General features: G+C 43.3%; 1 protein-coding gene across 1 annotated transcript in view; it reads right to left on the reverse strand.

Annotated features, from left to right (window-relative positions):
- Positions 1-2,665: 2,665 nt before the first annotated feature.
- LOC135504409 (kelch domain-containing protein 8B-like) overlaps positions 2,666-26,447 on the reverse strand; it is a 111,064-nt gene continuing 87,282 nt past the window's right edge. The window contains exons 4-5 of the mRNA XM_064922991.1: positions 13,530-13,631; positions 2,666-2,908 (exon numbers count right to left, since the gene is read on the reverse strand). Coding sequence (XP_064779063.1) covers positions 2,712-2,908; positions 13,530-13,631 — 299 coding nt within the window. The 3' untranslated portion in view covers positions 2,666-2,711. The remainder of the gene's footprint in view (positions 2,909-13,529; positions 13,632-26,447) is intronic.

Raw genomic sequence — 26,447 nt, forward strand, 5'->3', positions numbered from 1 at the left:
TGTACTGTATGACATTTATACAGTAGACAAAAAATATACCACTAACACCTATAATAAATACTACAGTTCTACAATGGGAATACTTGCATATGGTCTGTTTGGTAGGTGCAGTGAGGTGAGGTGTTCACTTTGATACAAGGGGAGATTGTTGTTATGGACCTTACAAATAAGTTGCTGACTCAAGAGGAGAGTGTATCTAACATACTGTCTGCTGTGTGAGGGATAAATTGCTAATATGGCTCCAACAACACATGCAGGCAAGGGGATTCAGTGCCCTCTGCCTCGCTACTGCCATGTAGAACAAACTCCCAGAATAATCTGTAGGCCACCAAGAGGTATGGTCTGTAAGAGAATGACAAAAACACTATTAGACTTTCATGGGCAATTGTTGTGTACTGTCTGTATTCCTACTGAAGCAGCACGATGCAGAATATTTCACACCTCACAGGCGCACATTCGCTAGCTAGCTACATTAGGCTACAGTACATTTTGGGTATAGCAAACAGAGCTTGTTAGCTTAACTTGGCTTGTGGTATTAGCAAGTCCTGTTATGGCCGAATCGATCACAAAACTATACTGTGCGGGACAACGATCACAAAATTATACTGTACTGAAAAATACTGCCTCATGTGAAAAGAGAACTTAGCTAGCTACCGACAGCAAAATAACTTACTTGTTTGTCATTTGCCCTCCTGGCCCAGCTGGTCTAGGCTGCCTCCACCAGTTGATCTTGAAGTTTCTGAAGAACGTCTCAGGCACACCAAAATCCATATGTGAGTCAAACCTTCAATGGTCTGTCACATACACATGATCCATAGAGTCTGCAGTGACCTCCTCCAGCAAGAGAATTTGTTGCAGCACAGACGTTCCTCTTCTGCTGGCATGGCTGGACAGCACCCGCATAGGTGCCACCAGTCGGAGTCTGACCGTGGCTCCCCATCGTTGCTTGCTGGTCTCGCAATTCTTGTTCTCGCTGTCTCAACTCGGCTTCAGTGTATTCCGGCTCAAGTGAATAGGGCAGTATGTCCCTGTGTTAGTATGTAAAAGAACATCAAAAAACTCTCGTCGTCAAGCTCTTCTTGGAAAGCGGAATTTTCAGAAGCAGCCATTGTAATTATTTAGCCATCTTGGATAGACAGTGCATGGTAACATAGCTCCCATTAACATGTAGAAACTAGTAACGGCGCCATTTTGAAAAGCAAAGTAGGGCTCCTGTCAGGCTGTAGTTTTTACAAAGCCAGGGAAAATTAGTCAGCCTAGGTATCCTGCAATGTCGTGGCAGATAGGAACATCGTTGAGACCAGTCCAATGGCTCTATTGAACAAGGCCAACCATATCTTCTCGCTGCTAGCATGTATGTGTAATTAGCAAAACACAAAGGCCACAATAATTGCTACAAAACATGACTCCGTTCATTTTTAGATCAGACAGTAGGCTCAATCAAACAATAATGTCATTGGTTGAACTCTCCCGGTCAAAACAATAATGTCATTGGTTGCACTCTCCCGGCGTAAAAATAAAACAAAATACTGCTATGGTGCATAATTATGTCTGAAACACCGCTCATCACTCATAATTATGTCTGAAACACCGCTCATCACTCATAATTATGTCTGAAACACCGCTCATCACTCATAATTATGTCTGAAACACCTCTCATCACTCATAATTATGTCTGAAACACCTCTCATCACTCATAATTATGTCTGAAACACCTCTCATCACTCATAATTATGTCTGAAACACCGCTCATCACTCATAATTAATGTCTGAAACACCGCTCATCACTCATAATTATGTCTGAAACACCGCTCATCACTCATAATTAATGTCTGAAACACCTCTCATCACTCATAATTATGCAGGGGAGTTTTTCCAGTTCCCAAATATTGTCTAGCGGTGAAGTTTCCATTTACGATTTTCTATTTAAAAACACACTTCCCAATTTCCCTCTCTTTCGCTCTCTCTTTCCGTTGCTCTCTTTTTAAGCCGCCACCTAAGGATTATCTGAAATAAACACACTTTCTGAGCATGCACTTTGTCCTGCCTTCAGTTCCTTTGCCTTTCATATGTCGTTCATTGCAAAGCTCTTGAGGTAAAATATATACGTATATTTTTCTCTTAAAAAGGGAAATGTTGCTTAGTGCCAAAGCACTCTTGTCTCTGGATGCTACAGTGCAGGGATTGGCCTGGCCATTCTAGAGGTGGTATTCATGGTGTGTGGGATTTGAACATCATGTGTATAGCTGTGCTATTTTCACACACACACACCTGGCTGTGAAGGTACCAAAACACAGACAAATACCCCAATGTTATATCCTAAACTCTCTACTTTTTTAAAGGTGATAGAAAAGTGTTTTAACAAGCCACTGCAGCCTGACTGTTGTAGTGAAACAGATATGGCCCGTAGTTCCTTTAGTTTCCAGAAAAGTACCCTGCTTTTTTCCAGAAAAATGCTGTACTGTTCAAAGGCGTCTTTTGTGTAGTGTGTATGCGTCTGTGGTGTTGTTTTTTGCTTATTTATTTGACTCCTATTATGTCTCTAAGATGTAGAAAAGTATTTGTTTCTCCATTGAAATAAACAGGTGTCAGGGTCACTGTCCTTGATGCTGCCCACCAACTGCAAGGTTCAAAGGCAAAAACAAGTCTGTATGAGTGTCCATCACCTGCTTGCATTGAGTCCTTCGTCTGTCTCTGTGTGCGTGTGTGTGTCACACAGTCTCTCTGAGACAAAGAGCCTCCACGGCGTTGCTGGGTCCCTGGGCCACGCCCCCGATGAGAAACAGCATGTTGGGGGTCTGCAGGGGTGAACAGGAGCAGCGGGGACTGGGCATGGGGGTAGCGTACTCCCAGCTCCGCTTCACAGGATTGTAGCTCTCAACCGACGACAGGGGCGACGGCTGGTTACCTGGACACACACACACACACACACACACACCGATGAGATCATGAACACCAATTTACAAATTGTTTGCCCCCTAAAATAAGGACACAGATGGATCTTCCCTGAAAAACAACAGCTATTCCCTTCTTAACATGAAAATGTGACCGTCAATATTTTATAGTTGAGCTAACATTATAGAGAGAGCAGTAGAACACAGGATTGAAGCTTCACAAATAGCTCTGTGTTAGTCAGTGCCTGGCGTAATAGAGGAGCACAAAGGCATGTCCGGTGTGTATCCCCCTCACAGCCACATCATTAGTGTGCCTCCAAGCTACTCCATCACTCTGACCTGTCTGGGGCCAGGACTGCTGCACCCCCCCCCCCCCAAATGTCACATTGACGCACACACACCACAGGAGACAGGCAGACCTGTTCATCACCCTCTCTCTCACACACACACACACCAGAGAAGGAGCTATAGGAGGACCGTTTCATTGTAATGGCTGGAATGGGATACATGGAAGGAAGTCTAACATGTAGAGCTTGGTCCTCTGACATACACACATGATCAAACTAACACAACTATACTACCTACTGTTGAACAATGTGAAACACACTCAACCTATTTCACTCTGTCACACATGAGCACACACACACAAACACACTTCCGGGATTACACACAAAAACTAAAAAAGAGAAATAGGCATGTAAGTGCTACTCTAAATAAAGGCATTTTTAATTCCACCCTCCAGTAAGGTTATTTACTCAATGATAAGACAGAAATTGATGATAAGAAAAACGTGTCTAAGACTAGGGCCCCGGGGGATAGCTGTGTTGTCGTCTTGAACTGGGGGGTCCGTCTGTCTAATTTAGCAATGGGATCTGCCTCTCAGTCTCTGAGCCACAGGTGGAATTATGCAGCATGTTGCATCCATCCAGGTGGCGGTGGGAGTAGACTGTAGTCTGTAAAAAAAACATGTAAATGCACTAGGAGAGATTGGAAGAAGCAAATTAAAACTTGAACTTAACTAAAAAACAAAGCACATACAGTGCCTAGTGAAAGTCTACACACCCCTTGAACAGTTGTCACATTTCGATGCCTTAAAAAGTAATCTAAAATGGGATTCCATTAGAATTCCCCCCAACAGATCTATACAGCCTTCTCCACTATCAAAGTGAAAGAAAAAGTACATAACATTTTCTGAATGAATAAAGAATTAAAAACAATATGTCTTCACACCCCAAGAGTTAATATTGAGTGGAAGCACCTTTGGCAGCAATTACAGCTGTAAATAATTGTGACTCTTAGGGCAACATATCGCCATTGTGACTCTTAGGGCAACATATCGCCATTGTTTTTGTCAAAATTGCTCATGTTCAGTAAATTTTGTTGGAAAGTATTGATGGACATCAATATTCAAACATTCAAACATCATTTGCTCTCACACACACGCAGTAATATGCACATACATTTATACTGACTAAACACACACAATCATCATATACACTGCTGCTACTCTGTTTATCATATATCCTGATGCCTAGTCACCTTACATATCTACCTCTATCACTCCAGTATCCCTGCACATGGTAAATATGGTACTGGAACTTGACCCTGTATATAGATAGTATGCTTAATTACTTCATATTCTAATCAACACAACAATGGGCCTCAGGACCTCAATGATCTGTTACTGATCCAACGTTACAGCTGGTTTAGTAACCGCATCAACATCATTTTCTGTAACCTTTTAAAAACAACTGCCATTTTGACCACTATCCCCAACAAGTCAGACAAAAACTTAGAGCATATGAAATCTTCCTCTAATTTTCAAATCTGAAAACCGAACAGGAATAGCTTCTACCAATCAAGAGGTAGAACTGTTTTAGTAACCCATCAACTGCTTTCATTAACCTTTTCACCATGTGTGGTCCGCCTCCTAATTAATTCACATAGAAGTAGACCATTTCACTGTTGAGGACAACTTGAGGCTTGATTGAACCAGACAATCACCTCTCCAGTGTTTCCCCAGATCAATTATGCAGACATTTGCGCAGTCTAGCACGAACTGAGGCCCATTTTCTGGATGGTGCTCGCAATGCCTTCATTGTTGTTTTCCTTACAAATGATAACTTTGGACATGTGTGCATTCCAATCAGTCCCTTATTTTGTGGTCGTTTCTACTGTAGTATATCATATGTATGTATGTATGGAGCATTGTGTATTCACTGTTTTATTCACGTTTTCAAGTTCTGGTGACAAATCATGCATTCTAATTCTTGCATAGATTGTAATGATGTGTAATGATGTTTTTTTTAAGGTTGTACTGATTATGATGAGCTAATGCTAAGCCATCTGCCAGCTATGTGTGGCACCATGTTGCTGACATTATAAAATGCATTTTGGGTGTCATGTAAACATCTGTCAGACCAAAGATGTTATAACTTAAGTGAATGACGTTTCACTCATCTTTCGAGTAAACTTCCAGAAGTGAATGAAGTGAAGGATCGTAGACGACACACCCCTTTCAACATGCATACCGCAAACAGACCCGTATCTTTGGTTGACGCGAAAAAGAAAAAAAATAGTGGCGTGCACAAATTACCCATCGTCTGATTAATTTTGATTTTTAGAAAGTGCTTTACTCAATTATTTTGATAAATGGTGAGCTCGCCTGTGATGTGATGAATTGTAAATAGTAATTTCTATTAGCTAATTCATATTGTGGTTTCTGTCAGCCAAGAGTTAGCTAAATATGACTGCTTTTGTTACATCAGTCTTTCCTCAGTTAGCGCTAGGACAAATGTAGCCTACATTTTCCAGTTTGGATGATTGTGTTATGTTGTCTCTACTTCTATGAATGTCTGAAAACTGCATCCCAAAATACACTGGTCACATTCAGGACATACATTTGGAAGGACTGTATTTGTGCAAAATGTTTCTGTGAAAAAAGCAGTGGCCATCTCAAATGCTGACTGTTGCGTCAATTAAAACTGGACATTCTAAATAAGCATTCTAATCACACCAGTTTGCGCGTACGCTGCAGGGGCCACTGTAGAATAATCACACCCATTTGTTGGTACGTGTCAAAGGGTTAAATAAGTCTTGTCAGAAGCTAGCAGATTCATTACTTACCAACAACAGCAAATTCCAATAAAACTACATCATGTTTTGAAGTTCACTTTCCTTGCTTTGTTTAACAACACTGTTGTGATTTGACTTTAACATTAATCTGTTTTTTCTCTAATTAACTATGTTTAATTGTGACAAAGTTATATTAATAATGTAACAATTAACTAATTAGGATCTGGGGCACCACGAGAGCGGTTCTTTAAAGAGTTACCATCTCCCAAATTAAACTCCAAGGGTGGGTTGCACCAAGATGAATTAACTCTTAAACTGGCTTAAATCAAAGTTTATCTATTAATCTTGTTGGACCAAATTTTAAACCTAGTTTTAAATTATTCCTAGTTCAATTAAATCCTTCCTCTCATCTAAATTTAGTTCACTGTAAACCTAGATTCATTTTAAGCCTATTGATCAATGGTTCTACGCAACTGGATGTTTCCAGATGGTGGATGGGGACCTTTTTTGACTCCACAAGTCAACCGTCTGCAAGATTGTAGTCAGGGTCCAGTGCTATTGCCAGTCTGAAGAATCAGTACATAAGGTTCAAGCCTACAGAGGATACAGCAGCTGGATTTTACAGGAGAGCTAGATTCCCAGGTGTACTAGGGGCAATAGACTATGCACACATTCCTAAGCCCAACCCTGGAATGGAGAACTATTCCATAACCGGAAAGGTTACCGCTCCATCAACGTGCAGGCTGTCTGTTATGACAAAGGTCAGCTCACCAACATCGTAGCTAGATTGCCAGGATCCACCCATGACAGCATAATCTTTTGGACAATAGTCATCTGTGTGCAATGCTGGAACAAGGGGCCTAGTAGGTGACAAATATCAATTGTCTTGGTGACAATGGATATGCCTGTAGTGGGTACCTTATGACCCCGCTTTTAAACCCACAGACACAGAAGAGAGAGCATACAACACCTCTCATATCCTGGCAAGAGGTCTCAGAGAGAGTTTTTGGAGTGTGAAAAAAATAATGATTCCCTTACCTAAAGGAGGGGCTCTGCACGAAGATGGACACTACACTGACAATCATTATTGCAGTGCCGGTTCTGAGTAACTTTGGCAGTAGACAAGGAGACAAGCTACCTGAGGAGGACCTACCTGAGGAGAATGTAGAAGATGGCCAGGTGCAACATGCTGAGGGAAGAACCATCCGAGCATTCTGTAGTAACAATAGCAATCAAGCATCCAAGTTTAACTTGCTAGCTACTTCCAAACACAAATGAGAGAACAGCTGAACATTACTCGCCCTAGCAAAGCTGGTTAGGCTGTTTTCTTACCCAGAGCGTTGGTTTCTGCAACTGTGCTGTCAGATTGTCCGTTTGTAAATTCAGAGCGTTTCGCTCTCAGAGCACACACTGGGCGATGTGCGCTCACAACGCTAGCTAGACAATAAACCATAATCCCAACTCATGATGTTACTACCCTGCATGAATCTGCTATTCAACCAGGTTCAATGTTAGCTAGCTAACATTGGGCTATAGCTAGCCAAGAAAATGGCTCTGAGATATGAATAATAAGATCAAACATGTAACATTAGCTAGCGAGCCAGCCAGTTAATGTTAGCTAGCTAGCTAACAGTACACTTTAACTTGAAAGGAAAAGATTGAATTTCAAAATTAAAAACGTGTAATATCTGAAAATGTAGCTTGCTAGACTCTCTTACCCATATACATCATGGATGGATGCGTCTCCTATCGGATGCCATGGTTGCCCTTAGTTTGAAGATGTAATCTGGTGGTTTTTCCATCTCCTTAGCTACCACACTCGAATTCCACTGATTTCAAAACCCATTCCTCCAGAAAGTGGAGCGCAACACTTATGCAGTTTTACTACACAATACATTCAAAAAGCTGTGTTAAACAGGATTACCTACACATACTGACCAGCTCAAATAGACAGAAGCGTGCTATATGGCAGACCAATCCAAACTCTTCTCTCAGCATATCCAGGCCACTCATTATCTCAGCCAATCATGGCTAACGGGAAGGTTGCTGGCTTTAACTGTGGCTAAACCAACTAGGCTTGTAATTTAACAATTTTATTTGTATTTACAGATGGCATAAAAGTTTGTTAAGGCACATGGCAAAAAAATCTAGTTTATGTTCAACCGGCTCTCCTGTGAAGTCGTGACCAACGACATAAGTCGTTTCCTGAAACGGGTCACAAATAACAGTGTTCTATAGATCACCTCTGACCATTCCCCACGTTCTATACTAGAAATATTGTTCCAGCATTTGCTTTTGAACGTGTTAGAGTTTCAGCGGGAAAAAGGTCTATTGAGACAAAGCACATTCCTTTGGTGAATCTGGAGAGCGCAGGCCTGGATCTTCTCGCTTGATTTACAACAGGAAGTGATTTGTTAATCCCTACTAGTTCTTTCCTTGGGGACTGATTGAAGTTATTCATTGCAAACCTGATCTGACCTATTTGGATTCTCATGGACAGTCATAACAACACTATAATGAATCTAGCAAAGAAGAGTTCTGGGTCAGAGTGCAGTATTGATTTAGCTTCATAGCATACACATTTGTTAGCATGTTTCTCACACTGGCTTTAGCCATGGAGGGAGCAGGCTTGCCATAGCTACACGATTTGTGAATCTATTTCGAACCGAACAACTTGAGCGACAGATAAAATGGCTTTGAAAAAATACAATTTCAGCTAATAGGGAGTGTTATCTACCAAAATAACTACATTATGGCATGACCTGGAACGATACAGAGAAGATTTATAATGCTTCCCAGGTCTGGACGACCTGGAACAATACCGGGAAGATTTCTAATACTGTCCTTCTCAGGATCGTGGACCGTGCTCTAAATAACTGGCTATTTTGCCTGTCTGTAAAGAGAAGGGTGGACTGTACGTTGATCCTGCTGCTCTAATTGGATCGAGCGAAGAGGTCTCCCTTCACTCACTTCCTATTTCACCCGATCACTTCTCATCACACTTATTTCAGTTCTCACACCCAACTATCGTGGTTTAGACACTGAACACAAAGACCGACCACAACTACTGACCTCAACCACAAAACCATTGACCGCTACTGACCACGACCACTGACCACAACAACTGAACTAAACACCGACCTACCAAAACTACTGACCAAACAGCTACTGAACCACAAAACAAATGACCACAACCACACAACTACTGACCACTACTGACTACAGCTACTGACAACACAACTACAATTACACAACTACTGAACCACACAAGTACCTACCAAAACTACTGATCAAACCACAAAACTACTGACCAAAACTACTGACCACAAAACTATTGAATCACACAACTTGGGACCACAACAGCACAAATACTGACCACAACAACTGACCAAACAACTACTGACCACATCCATACTGTAGAGCCCAAAGAACCTGCAACACAACTACTTACCACAACTACTGATCTGGTCTGCACTAGCTCTAGTCCAGCTCTGGTCCTGGGTGTAGTTAATAAGCTCAGGTTCGCACTAGCTCTGGTCTGGCTTTGGTCTGAAATGTACATTATACAGTGGCAAGAAAAAGTATGTGAACCCTTTGGAATTACCAGGATTTCTGCAAAATTGGTCATCAAATTTGATCTGATCTTCATCTATGTCACAACAATAGACAAGTATAGTGTGCTTAAACTAATAACACACAAATGATTGCATTTTTCTATATTATAGTGAATGCATCATTTAAACATTCACAGTGTAGGTTGGGAAAGTATGTGAACCTCTAGGCTAATGACTTCTCCAAAAGCTAATTGGGGTCAGGAGTCAGCTAACCTGGAGTCCAATCAATGAGACCAGATTGGAGATGTTGGTTAGAGCTGCCTTGCCCTATAAAACACAACATTTGAGTTTGTTATTCACAAGAAACATTGGCTGACGTGAACAAAATATTAAGAATTGTTGATTTGCATAAAGCTGGAAAGGGCTACAAAAGTATCTCTAAAACCCTTGATGTTCATCAGTCCACGGTAAGACAAACTGTCTATAAATGGAGAAAGTTCAGCACTGGTCGCTACTCTCCCTAGGAGTGGCCGTCCTGCAAAGACTGCAAGAGCACAGCGCAGAATGCTCAATGAGGTTAAGAAGAATCCTAGAGTGTCAGCTAAAGGCTTACAGAAATCTCTGGAACATGCTAACATCTCTGTTGACGAGTCTACGATACGTAAAACACTAAACAAGAATGGTGTTCATGGGAGGACAACACGGAAGAAGCCACTGCTGTCCAAAAAAAAAACCTTGCTACACGTCTAAAGTTTGCAAAAGGAACATACAACACTACGTGTGGAGAAAAAAAGGCACAAAACAGCACACCAACATCAAAACCTCAACACAACTGCAAAGTATGGTGGAGAGAGTATCATGGTTTGGGGCTGCTTTGCTGCCTCAGGGCCTGGACAGCTCTCTATCATCAGAAAAATGAATTCCCAAGTTTATCAAGACATTTTGCAGGAGAATGTCAGGCTATCTGTCCACCAATTGAAGCTCAGATGTTAGGTGATGCAACAGGAGAATGACCCAAAACACAGAAGTAAATTAAAAACAGATTGGCTTCAGCAGAAGAAAATATGCCTTCCGGAGTGGCCCAGTCAGAGTCCTGACCTCAACCCGATTGAGATGCTGTGGCATGACCTCAACAGTGCAGTTCACACCAGAGACCAAGAATTTTGCTGAACTGAAACAGTTTTATAAAGAGGAATGGTCCAAAATTCCTCCTGACCGTTGTGCAGGTCTGATCCGCAACTACAGAAAGCGTTTGGTTGAGGTTATTACTGCCAAAGGAGGGTCCACCAGTTATTAAATCCAAGGGTTCACATACTTTTCCCACCCTGCACTGTGAATGTTTACACGGCGTGTTCAATAAATACATGAAACGTATAATTGTTTGTGTGTTATTAGTTTAAGCAGACTGTGTTTGTCCATTGTTGTGGCCTAGATGAAGACAGATTATGACCAATTTATGCAGAAATACAGGTATTTACAAAGGGTTCACATACTTTTTCTTGCCACTGTAGCTACTTAAATGTGCATAAATTACCATATAATAACAACCAACAATAATTGTAATTGTAACAACTTTCACATGTTCAGTGTATCAGTGTACCAATCAATTAATATTTTCATCTACCTACTTTTTCAACTGGTGACATTAATAAGGGATCATAGCTTTCACCTGGTCAGTCTATGTCATGGAAAAAGCAGTTCTCAATGTTTGTTACACTTAGTGTATATCCTCCACTATCACAAATCGTATTCTCCCTCCACCACACACACAGCAATATCTCATATGTTTAGGGGGGTCAGTCAAAGTGAGTTCTCTCCTCAAGCTTCAGGATTTGGGCTCCTATCCGTGTCATTATACGCCACCAGCTGCTGCTAAGTTTTTCTGGTTTCCATGGAGACACTCAATGAGCTGCAGATGATATGGACTGGTCGGTGGGGGTTAGGCTACTGTTCTCATAATTTCTGGGGAGAACAAAGTGTCGAGCTGAATCGTCTTTTCATGGTTATCAGAGTACTGCTCAGACCTGCTCCTTTTTTATCTTCACAGGAACACACTCCTCCATAGCGCTGTGCGGGAAGGACCGCTCCTCCGCTCTTCTCGGGGCTCAAAGCTTCCTGTCACGCCTTTCATTTTCTAACACCTAACCTATCTCCCCCTCTCTGCTACTAGATGTTTGTTTTCCCGAGGGGGATGTTTTTACTAAATTGGATTTGACCACGTATTCTGTTCTGTGTCAAATGGACCAAGATCATTTTGAAAAAAGTTTTCATTTTAGTCTTTTAGCAGACGCTCTTATCCAGTGACTTACAAGAGCAATTAGGGTTAAGTGCCTTGCTCAAGGGCATATTGACAGATTTTTCACCTAGTCGGCTCGGGGATTCAAAACAGCAACCTTTCAGTTGCTGGCCCAACACTCTTCATCGCTAGGCTACCTACCACCCTATTTGGATTGGCCTCAGCAGCATGGGGGTTCTGGCAGAAGGGGATTAGGCACATTAGGACCACTTGCCTGCAATAGATTTTAGGACAGAACTGGACAACGGCACAAAGAAATGTGAGGTCACCGACCTAAAAGCAGCTAAAGGGGGTTAGCTTCGGTGACTAAATATCACGCCTGAAATAAGCAAATCCCTGAAATGACCAAAAGACATTTAAATCATTAGACCTCTTAGGATTTGTTAGGATGTGTGTGTGTGTGTGTGTGTGTGTACACGAGTGACATTATATTGGGCTGTGCACATAATTGCATATCATCCACCTTCACACAGCCATCTCTTCAAAGTTAATTCAAATATTCTCTAATCATAATATTCATACATATATCAATGTGTCTTATATATGTGATAAGGGGAGAGAGTGACAGTGAGGGGAGGTCAAGAGAGAAATTAAAACATTTGAGAGAAAAAGTGAAGATACTCAGAATTGTTTGGGAGACAGATGAAGAGAGAATACAGAGATGGCGGAGGAGGCTCCAGCTTTTCAATGGCAATCTGATGTCACCCTGAAAAGCAGCCCTTTGGCTTCCACACATTCAACACTATGAATAATAAATAGGTGCTTCATCCAGCCTCAAAAGAAAAAGACAGAGACAATTCTCCCAGCTGGCTGTTAAACTAAGAGCAGATCCCTCATTTACCAGCTTTTGACAAAAGTCAGAGGAAGGGAAATATGCCATATAACATATGTGAATCAGAATCCAAAAAGATCCTTCTTGGATTAAAATGATCATGCCCAGACTGTTGACATTTCTGAGTGTAACATTTCCTAATTCGTTCTCTCCTCCAGTCTCTCTGAACCAGCCCCCCCCCCCCCCCCCTGCTCAAACTGTATTCTCTCTCTCTCTGCATCCTCTCTTCCCTGTGTCTTTCCTCTCTCTACATCTCTCACTCAAACTCAATGTCCCTCCCTCTCTAACTCTAGCACAGAGACAGTGGGAGCAGTTCTTATGACAGATTCTAAGCTCGCTTCATTGTCTCCTTAAGCTGTGACATGGAGACCCAAATGAACAAATACATTAACCAAATTACACAGAATGTGTACAAAGACAGAGAATAGAATGAATTCCCACACTGTCTCATTATGAGGTAAACTCTGCTCTATATCCTACTGAGCCACGGCTATAACTGTAAACTGCTTACAAACACGCAGTGAAGGAAACCCTAACCCTCTGATTACTCATTCTAAACATGATTCACTGTTTTTTTTTCACAGTATATTTATGATGCAATTCAATCAAGGGGAAAATTAGAAAGCAATGGGAACTTCATTTGCCTAAATTAACATGATTACTTCTCATGGTGTGACTGTCACACTGTGTTACTAAGATTAATGCGCAGGTGTTTTGTTTGTTCACATGAACTAGACCTTGAGGTTGTTTTAGTGTTAGGACCTGACCTTGTTGTTGTTAGTGCTGTAAGTGGTGTTGTTATTTGTCAGGGCCAAGTAGTTTATTGGTTCTGGGATATTTTGCAACCCAAGCATCTATTTGGGCAGTAAAGTGCTCACCTAGTCCACCAGCAACGATGACCCTTCCACCGAGACATCCGGCCACAAAGTCTGCTCTCTTAACCCTCATCCTGGAGGTTCGGGTTGGTTTGATCCAGATACCTGCAACACACAGGGGTCAAAGGTCAGAGAGGAGACTAACATCAAACACTGTTTGACATAAATATTCCAAAATCCCTTTCCAAGCATCATTAACTACATGTATCCAACATACATATCTATTACAATGCAGATGGTTGACCTATTTACAGTGTGGGGGAAAACAGCACCGCTACTCTAAATCTATATCTGTTTTATGTCTTTCTCGCCTCTCGAACCCGCTCTCCTTGCCCTCTACTCCGCCTGGGTCTTACTCACCACCTCAGTGTTTCCATCATTCCCTGACACCTACTTAATATGCCATACCCTCTCTATTTGCCCCAAAATCTTTCCTCCCTCTGCCCCCGTCTAGCTCTTCCTTTCCTTTCCTCTCTCTCTATCCTCGTTCTCTCCATTTCTCACTTTCTGCCCCATTTTCTCTCCCTCTCCTTCAGGTAGATAATGTAGATGAAGACAAACGATACTATAGATAGGGAGGCTGCCTATGCTAAGCCTGGGGGAGCTCCATGAATCACTCAGCGCAAAGAGGCCGTCCCAGGTGCACTCTGCTCTGGCTGCGTCTGGCGACATGTCTGCCCCACAGCAGATTACATTTTCTAAATTTGGGACAGCGTGCCCTCATTCCCTCTCCACCCTCCCCTTTTCCTCCTCTCTCCTGCACTGCCGGCTAAAAGCCTGACTTCAAGCGCTCCATCTTCTCTCCGTGCCAGGTCTGTCCAGTCAGGGAGAGGACAGCACTGTTCAGGTGGATGAGACCATTTACTTCAGTGGTTTCGTCACAGCAGCAAAGTCTGACCTCAGGCAACTCCTGAACTTTCCCTGATAGCTCAGCAGCTCACAATAGGAGGCAAAGAGAAAACCCAACAACTCTATGTGACAAATCAAGCTCTCTGTATGTGAGAGACCAGAACACTCCAAGGTCCAGACAACTCAAATGACTGTTACCAGAGTGTATGCAGCCCAATCATAACTGTCATAAAAAAAGCGATATAATTAAACAAAAACACTGGATTTGGAATAATAGACAGAAAGAAAACATGTCATTAATGTTATTATATCCCAGAATGTACAGTTCAGATTCTTTCCCTCGAAAGCCATTGCTCCAAAGCACACCCTGTGAGCTTAGAACAGACACTGTTGTTGCGAATGTACGTTCTCCAAAACGAATTGAACACTCTTAATGAGCCTTCAGCACTTGGAGGAGTAGCTAACAAAAACAACTAGGAGGTCAATAAAGGATGATACTAAGGTAGGGAGCGAGGAGGGTAGGAATAAGGGAGGAGGTAGATAACAAGAGAGAGACCATGGGTCGCATTGATGAGGGAGGAAGAGAGAAGGAGAAATATGCACTGAGTGTACAAAACATTAGGAACACCTTCCTAATATTGAGTTGCACCCCGTTGCCCTCAGAACAGCCTCAGTTCGTCAGGGCGTGGACCCGACAATGTGTCGAAAACATTCCACCGGGATGCTGGCCCATGTTGACTCCAACGCTTCCCACATTTGTGTCAGGTTGGATGGATGTCCTTTATGTGGTGGACCATTCTTGATACACACGGGAAACTGCTGGGCGTGAAAAACCCAGCAGCGTTGCAGTTCTTGACACAGTCAAACCGGTGCGCCTGGCACCGACTACCATGTTCAAAGGCACTTAAATCTTGTGTCTTTCCCATTCACCCTCTGAATGGCGCACATACACAATCCATGTCTCAAGTCTTTAAAATCCTTCTTTAACCTCTTTCCTCCCCTTCATCTACACTGATTGAAGTGGCTTTAACAAGTGACATCAATAAGGGATCATAGCTTCACCTGGATTCACCTGCTCAGTCTACAATACATCACCAAAAGTATGTGGACCATCCTCTATGTCATGGAAAGGGCAGGTGTTCCTAATGTTATGTTACACTCAGCGTTTTTTTTAGGGAGGGAGAAATTGCCACAAGCAGAGAAAGACACACGCACGAACACACAAATGCACACACACATATATACACACACTACCGGTCAAAAGTTTTAGAACACCTACTCATTCGAGGGTTTCTTTATTTTGACTATTTTCTACATTGTAGAATAGTAGTGAAGACATGAAACTGAAACCTTGAGATGAAACTGAAAATAAAAGTTTGACCGGTAGTGCACACCTCTATCTACAACCTTCACCTTCTCTTGGTTGGATCCATCACGTCTCTAGTGCGCACGCACGCACACACACACACTGGCTATACAGTCTAATGGAAGAGGGCAGTCACAGAGTGGCCAGAGCAATTTCCGCCCCAGAGGGGGAGAAGCAGAGGGGCCAGAGCCTCAATAATAGATAAGCTTATTGGAACAGATTGGTTTTTCAGCACAGGCAAATGGAGGCAAAGATAACATGTAAAAATAGACAGAGGGAAAAAAGTGAGGCAGTTTAGGAAGCAGGCACAACTTCCCCTGCTATCTGCAGATAAATTGCCATGGCCATTTCTTCTCCCACAGTGTTTCTGTGCCCAGGGCTCTCTTAGAAGATCTGTCTGCCGCTCCACTGCTCCTCTACTGTTATGATGTATAGGATGATAGCTACAGCACAGAGGCTGGCCAAGGACATACTGGAACTATCTGCCAGTGGACTCGGTCTCTGTTTAAAACTTACTGACACAAATTGATGGTTTGAGGTTCTAATTCAATGAAGTACAGGCTCCTTGTTGGTTTGACAATCTTAAGCCCTGAGACTTTGTTTCTGGTGTGTTGTTGCAATATATATATACATATATACACACACACACACACACAGTGGGGCAAAAAAGTATTTAGTCAGCCACCAATTGTGCAAGTTCTCCCACTTAAAAAGATGAGGCCTGTAATTTTCATCATAGGTACACTTCAACTATGACAGACAAAATGAGAAAAATCGAGAAAATCACATTCTAGGATATTTAATGAATTTATTTGCAAATTATGGTGGAAAATAAGTATTTGGTCACCTACAAACAAGCAAGATTTCTGGCTCTCACAGACCTGTAACTTCTTCTTTAAGAGGCTCCTCTGTCCTCCACTCATTACCTGTATTAATGGCACCTGTTTGAACTTTTTATCAGTATAAAAGACACTTGTCCACAACCTCAAACAGTCACACTCCAAACTCCACTATGGCCAAGACCAAAGAGCTGTCAAAGGACACCAGAAACACAATTGTAGACCTGCACCAAGCTGGGAAGACTGAATCTGCAATAGATAAGCAGCTTGGTTTGAAGAAATCAACTGTGGGAGCAATTATTAGGCAATGGAAGACATACAAGACCACTGATAATCTCCAGGGACTCAAATCCTGCAGTGCCAGACGTGTCCCCCTGCTTAAGCCAGTACATGTCCAGGCCCGTCTGAAGTTTGCTAGAGAGCATTTGGATGATCCAGAAGAAGATTGGGAGACTGTCATATGGTCAGATGAAACCAAAATATAACTTTTTGATAATAACTCAACTCGTCGTGTTTGGAGGACAAAGAATGCTGAGTTGCATCCAAAGAACACCATACCTACTGTGAAGCATGGGGGTGGAAACATCATGTTTTTCTGCAAAGGGACCAGGACGACTGATCCGTGTAAAGAAAAGAATGAATGGGGCCATGTATCGTGAGATTTTGAGTGAAAACCTCCTTCCATCAGCAAGGGCATTGAAGATGAAATGTGGCTGGGTCTTTCAGCATGACAATGATCCCAAACACACCGCCTGGGCAACGAAGGAGTGGCTTCGTAAGGAGCATTTCAAGGTCCGGGAGTGGCCAAGCCAGTCTCCAGATCTCAACCCCATAGAAAATCTTTGGAGGGAGTTGAAAGTCCGTGTTGCCCAGCAACAGCCCCAAAACATCACTGCTCTAGAGGAGGTCTGCATGGAGGAATGGGCCAAAATACCAGCAACAGTGTGTGAAAACCTTGTGAAGACTTACAGAAAACATTTGACCTCTGTCATTGCCAACAAAGGGTATATAACAAAGTATTGAGATAAACTTGCTATTGTTGTTATTGACCAAATACTTATTTTCCACCATAATTTGCAAATAAATTCATTAAAAATCCTACAATGTGATTTTCTGGATTTTTTCTCTCATTTTGTCTGTCATAGTTGAAGTGTACCTATGATGACAATTACAGGCCTCTCATCTTTTTACGTGGGAGAACTTGCACAATTGGTGGCTGACTAAATACTTTTTTGCCCCAATGTATACACATATATACACAGTGTGTTGACTGACAGGTGAGTTAGGCAGAGAACAGTGCACCAGCTGGAATATAGAAGCCGTGTGTTTATTTAAAGCCCAGAATCAATCCTCTCTCTCTTTCACACACTACCACTTCTGACTCCAATCACCTCACTCAATAACCCACAGCCTACCTCTCTCTCTCTTACCCACCGCAGCATCTCCTGCCACATACTCTGACATCTCCCCAACGGGAGGATGCAATATTCCTCTCCACTACATTTCCAATGACATCAAGCGGCCGGGAGTGGAAAGGAAAATATATAGCCTCGTAAATGCAATCCCTCCATGTGGTTCCATTCACTGAGTCTCTGGGGGAGCAGAATGTGCTGTCAGAGGAATTATGGGAAAAGGATCCCTATCTTGTTTGAGATGTGAAAATGAAGCCTATTACTGAGCAGAACAGTATTTTGTGACATACGGTGGGCGATATGGCATTGAGGTCCACGTTGGTCTCCTTTGTGCCATCCATTCTCCAGATTGTCTGCTCCATCGACTGACTGACAGGAGTGTATTCATGATGGCATACAGTACAGCCAGGCCCTCAAAAATACACATCGATCTATACAGTCATGTTTGAATCTCAGGTCCTCCCTCCGATACGCCTGATGGATAAATATAGCCTGTTAATCAGGTCCACTCTCACACACACAGCCAGGGTCTCAGGTTTGATTAATTACATTCTGAGATTAATTACAAAGATCAATGCGATAATCCACAGGTCTCATGAAGCGAGAGGGACTGTATAGAAGCCCACTCCACATGCCATTTTCACACGCTGCCACGCTTAGCTTCCTACTGTATGTGTGTGCCTGTGTAGTAGATGTACTGTATGTGTGTGCCTGTGTAATAGATGTACTGTATGAGTGTGGCTGAAATCACCCTCTTCCACTTTACACTGCAGGCAGGCAGACAGGCAGGCAGACAGACAGGGAGACATGCAGAGGGATTCAAGTTCATGGGGTTTTAGGTGAGAGGAAAAGGATAATTGTTTGACAGAAGAAGATGGCTAAGAGGGGTGGCATCAGTGGAGTGGTGAGAGAGCGGCGAGGTGTTACTGACAAAATGTGAATGTATTTTTGATGGCATCATTGGACACAGCCGTAACATGCTTTTACAACACAAAGAGTGTGTCAGTGGTTGAATACAGCACAAAGGAAACACAAGTCGTGCATGAACAGTACTATTACAGAGACAGCCAGGGCATAATATCTAAATAAACAGGGGTGAAAACACATATCCAAACACACTAGGTTACACTCCCAAAGTCTGTCAGTGGACATGATCAACTCTAATGCAGGCAATTAGATTTGGAAATGAGGCCTGTTTGATTCTGCAGTGCTTTGTCATTGGGTTGAATAGTGAAATAAGGCACAGTCACACAGGCTAGGGAGGTAGTGTAGGAATAAAACCCACAGAAAGCTTACTTACAGCTGGCCTCAGCCCGTGAAACACATCCCGTAATCTACTGTACAGTCCCTGTTCATTACCCTGAGCCCCAGAGAAACCATATCAAATCTGCCTCGCTGGCTGATTCTACAGTCGAAAATTAAGACAAATAGGTAGTTTAATACGAGAGATAGACTACTAGAAGTGCCCTAGCTTTACGCACAAAAAATGTATTTATTTCAAATTTTGTGCACAAATTTGTTTACGTCCCTGTTCGTGAGCATTTCTCCATTGCCAAGATAATCCATCCACCTGACAGGTGTGGCATATCAACAAGCAGAATAAACAACATGATCATTACACAGGTGCACCTTGTGCTGGGGAAAATAAAAGGCCACTCTAAAATGTGCAGTTTTGTCACACAACACAATGCCACAGATGTCTCAAGTTTTGCGGGAGCATGCAATTGGCATGCTGACTGCTGGAATGTCCACCAGAGCTGTTGCCAGAGAATTTAAAGTTAATTTCTCAACCACAAGCTGCCTTCAACGTTGTTTTAGAGAATTTGGCAGTACGTCCAAATCGGCCTCGCAACCGCAGACCAGTCCAGAACCTCAAAATCCAGCTTCTTCACCTGCGGTATCATGTGAGACCAGCCACCTGGACAGCTGATGAAACTGTGGGTTTGCACAACCAAAGAATTCCTGCACAAACTGTCAGAAACCGTGTCAAGGAAGCTCATCTGCATGCTCGTCGTACTCACCAGCGTCTTGACCCGACTACAGTTCGGCGTCGTAAACAACTTCAGTGTGCAAATGATCACCTTGAAGGCAGCTGGCACACTGGAGAAATGTGCTCTTCACGGATGAATCCCGGTTTCAATTGTACCGGGCAGATGGCAGACCGTGTGTATGGCGTTGTGTGGGCGAGCGTTTTCCTGATGTCAACGTTGTGAACAGAGTGCCCCATGGTGGCAGTGGGGTTATGGTATGAGCAGGCATAAGCTAAGGACAATGAACACAATTGTATTTTATCAACGTCAATTTTAATGCACAACGATACCGTGACGAGTACCCGAGGCCCATTGTCGTGCCAATCATCAACCACCATCACCTCATGTTTCAGCATGATAATGCACGGCCCCAAGTTGCAAGGACCTGTACACAATTCCTGGATGCTTAAAATGTCCCATGTCTTCAATGGCCTGCATACTCTACTCACCAGACATGTCACCCAATGAGCATGTTTGAGACACTCTGGATCGACGTGTACGACAGCGTGTTCCAGTTTCCACCAATATACAGCAACTTCGCACAGACAATGAAGAGAATTGGGACAACATTCAAACAGACCACAATCAACAGCCTGATCAACTCTATGTGAAGGAGATGTGTTGCACATAATGGTCACACCAGATACGCTCCTACCTTTTTTTACGGTATCTGTGACCAACAGATGCATATCTGTATTCTCAGTCATGTGAAATCCATAGATTAAGGCCTAATGAATTTATTTCAATTGACTGATTTGCTTATATGAACTAACTCAGTAAAATCTTTGAAATTGTTGCATGTTGCGTTTATAATTTTTATTCAGTGTATTTTATTAGTGGAGTGCTGGAGAATGGAGGATGTTGACAGACCTCTATCTACAACCATGACCTTCTCTTGGTTGGATCCATCACGTCTCTACAGATGAAGAGAGAAGATGTAGAAGGAACCACAGTATGACTGGTCTGTGAGCCCGCAGCCACAAAGCATCTCAGAGTAGAAGTGCTGATCTAGGAGCAGTTCTACCTTTTAAATCATAGTTTATAATATTACATGAACAGATCCAAGATCAGCTTTGATTGTGAATGATGTGATTGGTGCAGTGTGAATGTTTACGTCAGCTAAATGAGACAGGGCCAGCCAGACCCTGCTGCTGTTGACTCGTCTCAGTCAAACTGCTGTGGGCTCCTAGAATATAGTACAGGATGCATACCTAGCTACAGTAATTCAGACTGCTGTATACTGCCCAATTTCCTTTAGGGGGCCATTGGATTTAGCTGTACGGTAACATGATTTCTGACCCCGAGATAATGCTTCTGTAGTCTACACACATCACTGTTCTTTCACTCGCCCCTACTTACTTCAGTCATAGAAACATTTGACTGCCAGTGCAATGCTCTGTTTTGAATATAAATCAGGCCATCGGTTCTATTATCGTCATGGTGGAAGTAAATCCACGCTGCAGGGAGTATTTACCCTGTTTGGATGCAGCGTCCAACATCTCTGCGGCAGGTTTACTCGAGTCATTTACTTTTAAATCACAGGATTTTTCATTAAAGCAGTCAAATGACTTGTTAAATATGTATCAACATAATTATTATCATCAAGACGCACAAGGAGCATAGTTAATCGTTTTAATTGAAATATAATTCCGCCCTAAACTACCTTGAGGAATTTCCACTATTCAGTTTGTGAGAAAGAAATGGTTACAATAATCTGTGCAACTCTCACGTTCTATTTAAAACATGTTCTTAGGATTACAATCTCATTATCACCATTGGGAGTTAACCATGAGACTGAAAGCTGAATAACAAGCATTGATTTTTTCCCAGTGAAAATGTCAGACATTTTTCAATTTATTATTTTCACGTCCCATAATTCATTTCAGTTCATTAGTGTGTAATCTGCTTCTCTGTATTATCGGTGAATGGGCATCATGCCGGGAACACTGTATCAGTAGCAGCAGATGGAAGGGAGAAAAGGAAGGCTATGGAATGTGATCAAGGTTTTAGATTCAAGTTATGTTCTTTGCAGGCCTTTATACACTACAAACACACAGTAGTCGAGAAAGAAAGAAAGGGGAAGTCAGTTTGAGAAGGTCCCTGGTGACATTAAGGTGTTTTCTGTTGGAAAATCAAAGAGGTTCCTCTCCATCCCTAGAGGGGTGACTTTGATTGACAGGTCGTCTCTAGGAAACAGCTCTGTCTGAGGGTGGCGCTACCCCATCATGCACCACCAATTGAACTTTGAGAGTAAATGGTAACTGTGAGGAACCTTTGATTGATAGGAGGGAGACTGGTTCATTTTCTGATTGACGGAGGCATAGAGACAAGCTCCATTTTGATTTAGTGATGACTTCTGCCCAGATCTAATCTCTTTATATTTCAGATAAACCTTTTCTTAACTGGAGGCTTTTAGCCGAATCAAACTAGTGGGGAATGCGGAGGTTAGAAACTAGTGTTTGATCATGAGGTGAGGTATCACCTCAAAAGGCAGCCAGTATACAACAGAACATCCTATTTTCTACGATCTAGAACATAGAATCTCTGTAGATCAACCCCTCCCTCCATCACATCCCATAAGCCCCCCCCGCCCCCCCAAAAAGCCTCTTCAGCCCCCACACAAACAGAAGTGTAGACTCACCAGGGACATAGTACAATTTGTGTAGGCCTCTAAGCCCTGTTTGCACCAAAGGCCCACTCTCATCCCCCTACTCTGCCCTAAGCACTAAGCACCATAACCTACACTAATCACATTAACAGCTGGCATTCAGTGAGAGAGGAGGGAAGGAAGTGCGTTAAGACAAATACAAACACAGAAAGTTACAGTCCCAGATAGAGCATGATATTGAGTGGGCTAGAGGGTGTACAGTGTATTAAGCTGCTCTGGTAAAAGTTACTGATTGATAAATTAGCCAGTAGCCATTAAAGTTTGTCAGTACCTCTCCCCGATAACAGCAGAGTGAAAGGGAAGTGTGATGAAGTTGGCCGTTACCTCGTGCACATAAGGTTTCTTGAAGTCAGAAACAGTTCCTCACCATTTTTATTTATCTATTTATTGACTAATTCCAGGTTAAAATCAGGATAAGAGCTAAAATGCTGAAACAACAATTAAAATATCATAAAATCTAGCAAAGATGCTTTCCTCTATCCTTGCTTCCAACTAACGCCTTCTTATTTAACAGCAGTTGGCATCCTATATGTTGCATTACCACCCCCAACTGAACTATAGTATAGATCCATTACACTGATATAAAAAGGAAACCAGGAAAAATAAAAAAATATACATATATATTTTTAACTACCAACTAACCCTATACTCATTAAAACTTTATTCCACTACTTTAACCCTCTCTGATCCAACCCCAGGCCGACGACCTGAGAGGACGGGACACTACCACTCAACACACCCTGTAACTCTTCTGAAGTCAAATCTCCTACCCCCAATAACTTCCCCGCAGCTGCCACCACAACATCTATTTTCAGTGATTTACGTTCCCTCTCTGCGGTACAGGTGATAACCATTGCTATGAATGCTAAAAAGCCAACCTTAATGAAACATATCATTCATTAGCCAATCCCTCTGTTCTGTCACAGTACTACTATTCACAGGGATCCTCTCAGAATCACTCTCCCTTCATCCCTCCTCTACCTTCTTCACTACCTCATCATACGACACCTTCTGCACTACTCTGACCCTGGTCTCACCTCAACCTGCCCCTCTCGTACCGGACACTCCGTCTGCGTCGCACCAAACGGCAGGCGTCACAAACACCAGGAACCTTCAACTGCTCCACCTCCACACTTAACGCTACCCCAGAAATCACTCCCTCCAACGGTGCCCTGTACCTAAGCGTAAAGCAAGATACAGGTCTTTCCCCAAATTGCATCACATGGAGCGCCTGCTCCCTTCAACAGATTCACACCCATCCTCTGCCTCCCTCAGTCTTTTCAACCTCACCGCTCATTCCCTCTAATCCTCCTCCTTTATCCAATTACCGACTTGTTCTGAAAATGTTGTACTTTTCAAGTCTAAATCTCTTTTTTGCCTCATCGAGGGAAATCCTATGCCCTATACGCGACCTACAGTCGTCCACTATCCCCAGGTCCGTTCCATGATATAATGGAGGTCTGCAAACATACCTGCCGCCACCTACTGTGCTGGAGTGGGTGGTCAATCACGGTTCACAACATTAGCTCTACATTACTAAGTCCTCTTCCCTGACTCAGTAATCCTGAGAGAAAAAAAGAGCCCTACTACCTTCTAAAAGACCCTCCCCCATCTTCCAACTGCCTTTCTCCCCCAAACACATATACACCTGTATTCAATCAACTCAAATTGGTGGGAGGGACCTATAATTACACAATTAGCCAATCCGTATTCTACACACATTCAATTGACACTCTTAACTGCTGCAGGTGACATGGTGGGAAAACACGTTAACTATGGCAGAATATGAAATATGACTGAAAACAGGGCATTTTAACATCACTAACACAGTCACACACAAAATGGGGAATGTTCAATCTTTTAGTGAGGATGTGCCATCATTCTCAGAGAAACTATTAACCAGAGAGGCAGCCAGAGGATAAAAACTCACTCTCCACCCTCGGCCCTCTACAAACCAACCACCATAATGGCTTTTAACATGGCGCCTGGGGGGGTGCTTAAGAGGGAAAGGATCTTAATATGGAGTCTTCAATAATAGCTCCTCCATGGGAACTCAAGATGATAATTCAGCCATTACCATTAAGCAGATGTGCAGTACTTAACGTGAGACTGGGGTGGGAATTCAAATGTGTGCATAATAATAGCTATAGAGCACCGGGTCAATTGGATCTCCTTTGTATGGCTGAGTGGCATGTTTCCCAGGCATGGCTGCTCCTTCGTATGGCTGAGTGGCATGTTTCCCAGGCATGGCTGCTCCTTCGTATGGCTAAGTGGCATGTTTCCCAGGCATGACTGCTCCTGTGGCATGTTTCCCAGGCCTTCGTATGGCTAAGTGGCATGTTTCCCAGGCATGATGCTCCTTCGTATGGCTAAGTGGCATGTTTCCCAGGCATATGACTGCGTAAGTGGCATGTTTCCCAGGCATGACTGCTCCTTCGTATGGCTAAGTGGCATGTTTCCCAGGCATGTATGGCTGAGTGGCATGTTTCAGGCATGACTCGTATGGCTAAGTGGCATGTTTCCCAGGCATGGATGCTCCTTCATATGGCTGAGTGGCATGTTTCCCAGGCATGGATGCTCCTTCGTATGGCTAAGTGGCATGTTTCCCAGGCATGACTGCTCCTTTGTATGGCTAAGTGGCATGTTTCCCAGGCATGGCTGCTCCTTCGTATGGCTGAGTGGCATGTTTCCCAGGCATGACTGCTCCTTCGTATGGCTAAGTGGCATGTTTCCCAGGCATGGCTGCTCCTTCGTATGGCTGAGTGGCATGTTTCCCAGGCATGGCTGCTCCTTCGTATGGCTAAGTGGCATGTTTCCCAGGCATGGCTGCTCCTTCGTATGGCTGAGTGGCATGTTTCCCAGGCTCCTTCATGCGGCTGATTGGCATGTTTCCAGGCTCCTTCATGCGGCTGATTGGCATGTTTCCCAGGCTCCTTCATGCGGCTAAGTGGCATGTTTCCCAGGCATGGCTGCTCCTTCATGCGGCTGAGTGGCATGTTTCCCAGGCAGACTGCTCCTTCATGTTTCCCAGGGCTAAGTATGGCATGTTTCCCAGGCATGGCTGCTCCTTCATGGCTAAGTGGCATGTTTCCCAGGCATGGCATGTTTCGTATGGCAAGTGGCATGTTTCCAGGCTCCTTCATGCGGCTAAGTGGCATGTTTCCCAGGCATGGCTGCTCCTTCATATGGCTAAGTGGCATGTTTCCCAGGCTCCTTCATGCAGCTAAGTGGCATGTTTCCCAGGCATGACTGCTCCTTCGTATGGCTGATTGGCATGTTTCCCAGGCATGACTGCTCCTTCGTATGGCTGATTGGCATGTTTCCCAGGCATGGCTGCTCCTTCGTATGGCTGAGTGGCATGTTTCCCAGGCATGACTGCTCCTTCGTATGGCTAAGTGGCATGTTTCCCAGGCATGGCTGCTCCTTCGTATGGCTAAGTGGCATGTTTCCCAGGCATTGTTGCTCCTTCGTATGGCTAAGTGGCATGTTTCCCAGGCATTGTTGCTCCTTCGTATGGCTGAGTGGCATGTTTCCCAGGCATTGTTGCTCCTTCGTATGGCTGAGTGGCATGTTTCCCAGGCATTGTTGCTCCTTCGTATGGCTAAGTGGCATGTTTCCCAGGCATGGCTGCTCCTTCGTATGGCTAAGTGGCATGTTTCCCAGGCATGGCTGCTCCTTCGTATGGCTGAGTGGCATGTTTCCCAGGCATTGTTGCTCCTTCGTATGGCTAAGTGGCATGTTTCCCAGGCATGACTGC

The sequence above is a fragment of the Oncorhynchus masou genome, chromosome 18, assembly GCF_036934945.1.
Source record: "Oncorhynchus masou masou isolate Uvic2021 chromosome 18, UVic_Omas_1.1, whole genome shotgun sequence".
Lineage (NCBI taxonomy): Eukaryota > Metazoa > Chordata > Actinopteri > Salmoniformes > Salmonidae > Oncorhynchus > Oncorhynchus masou.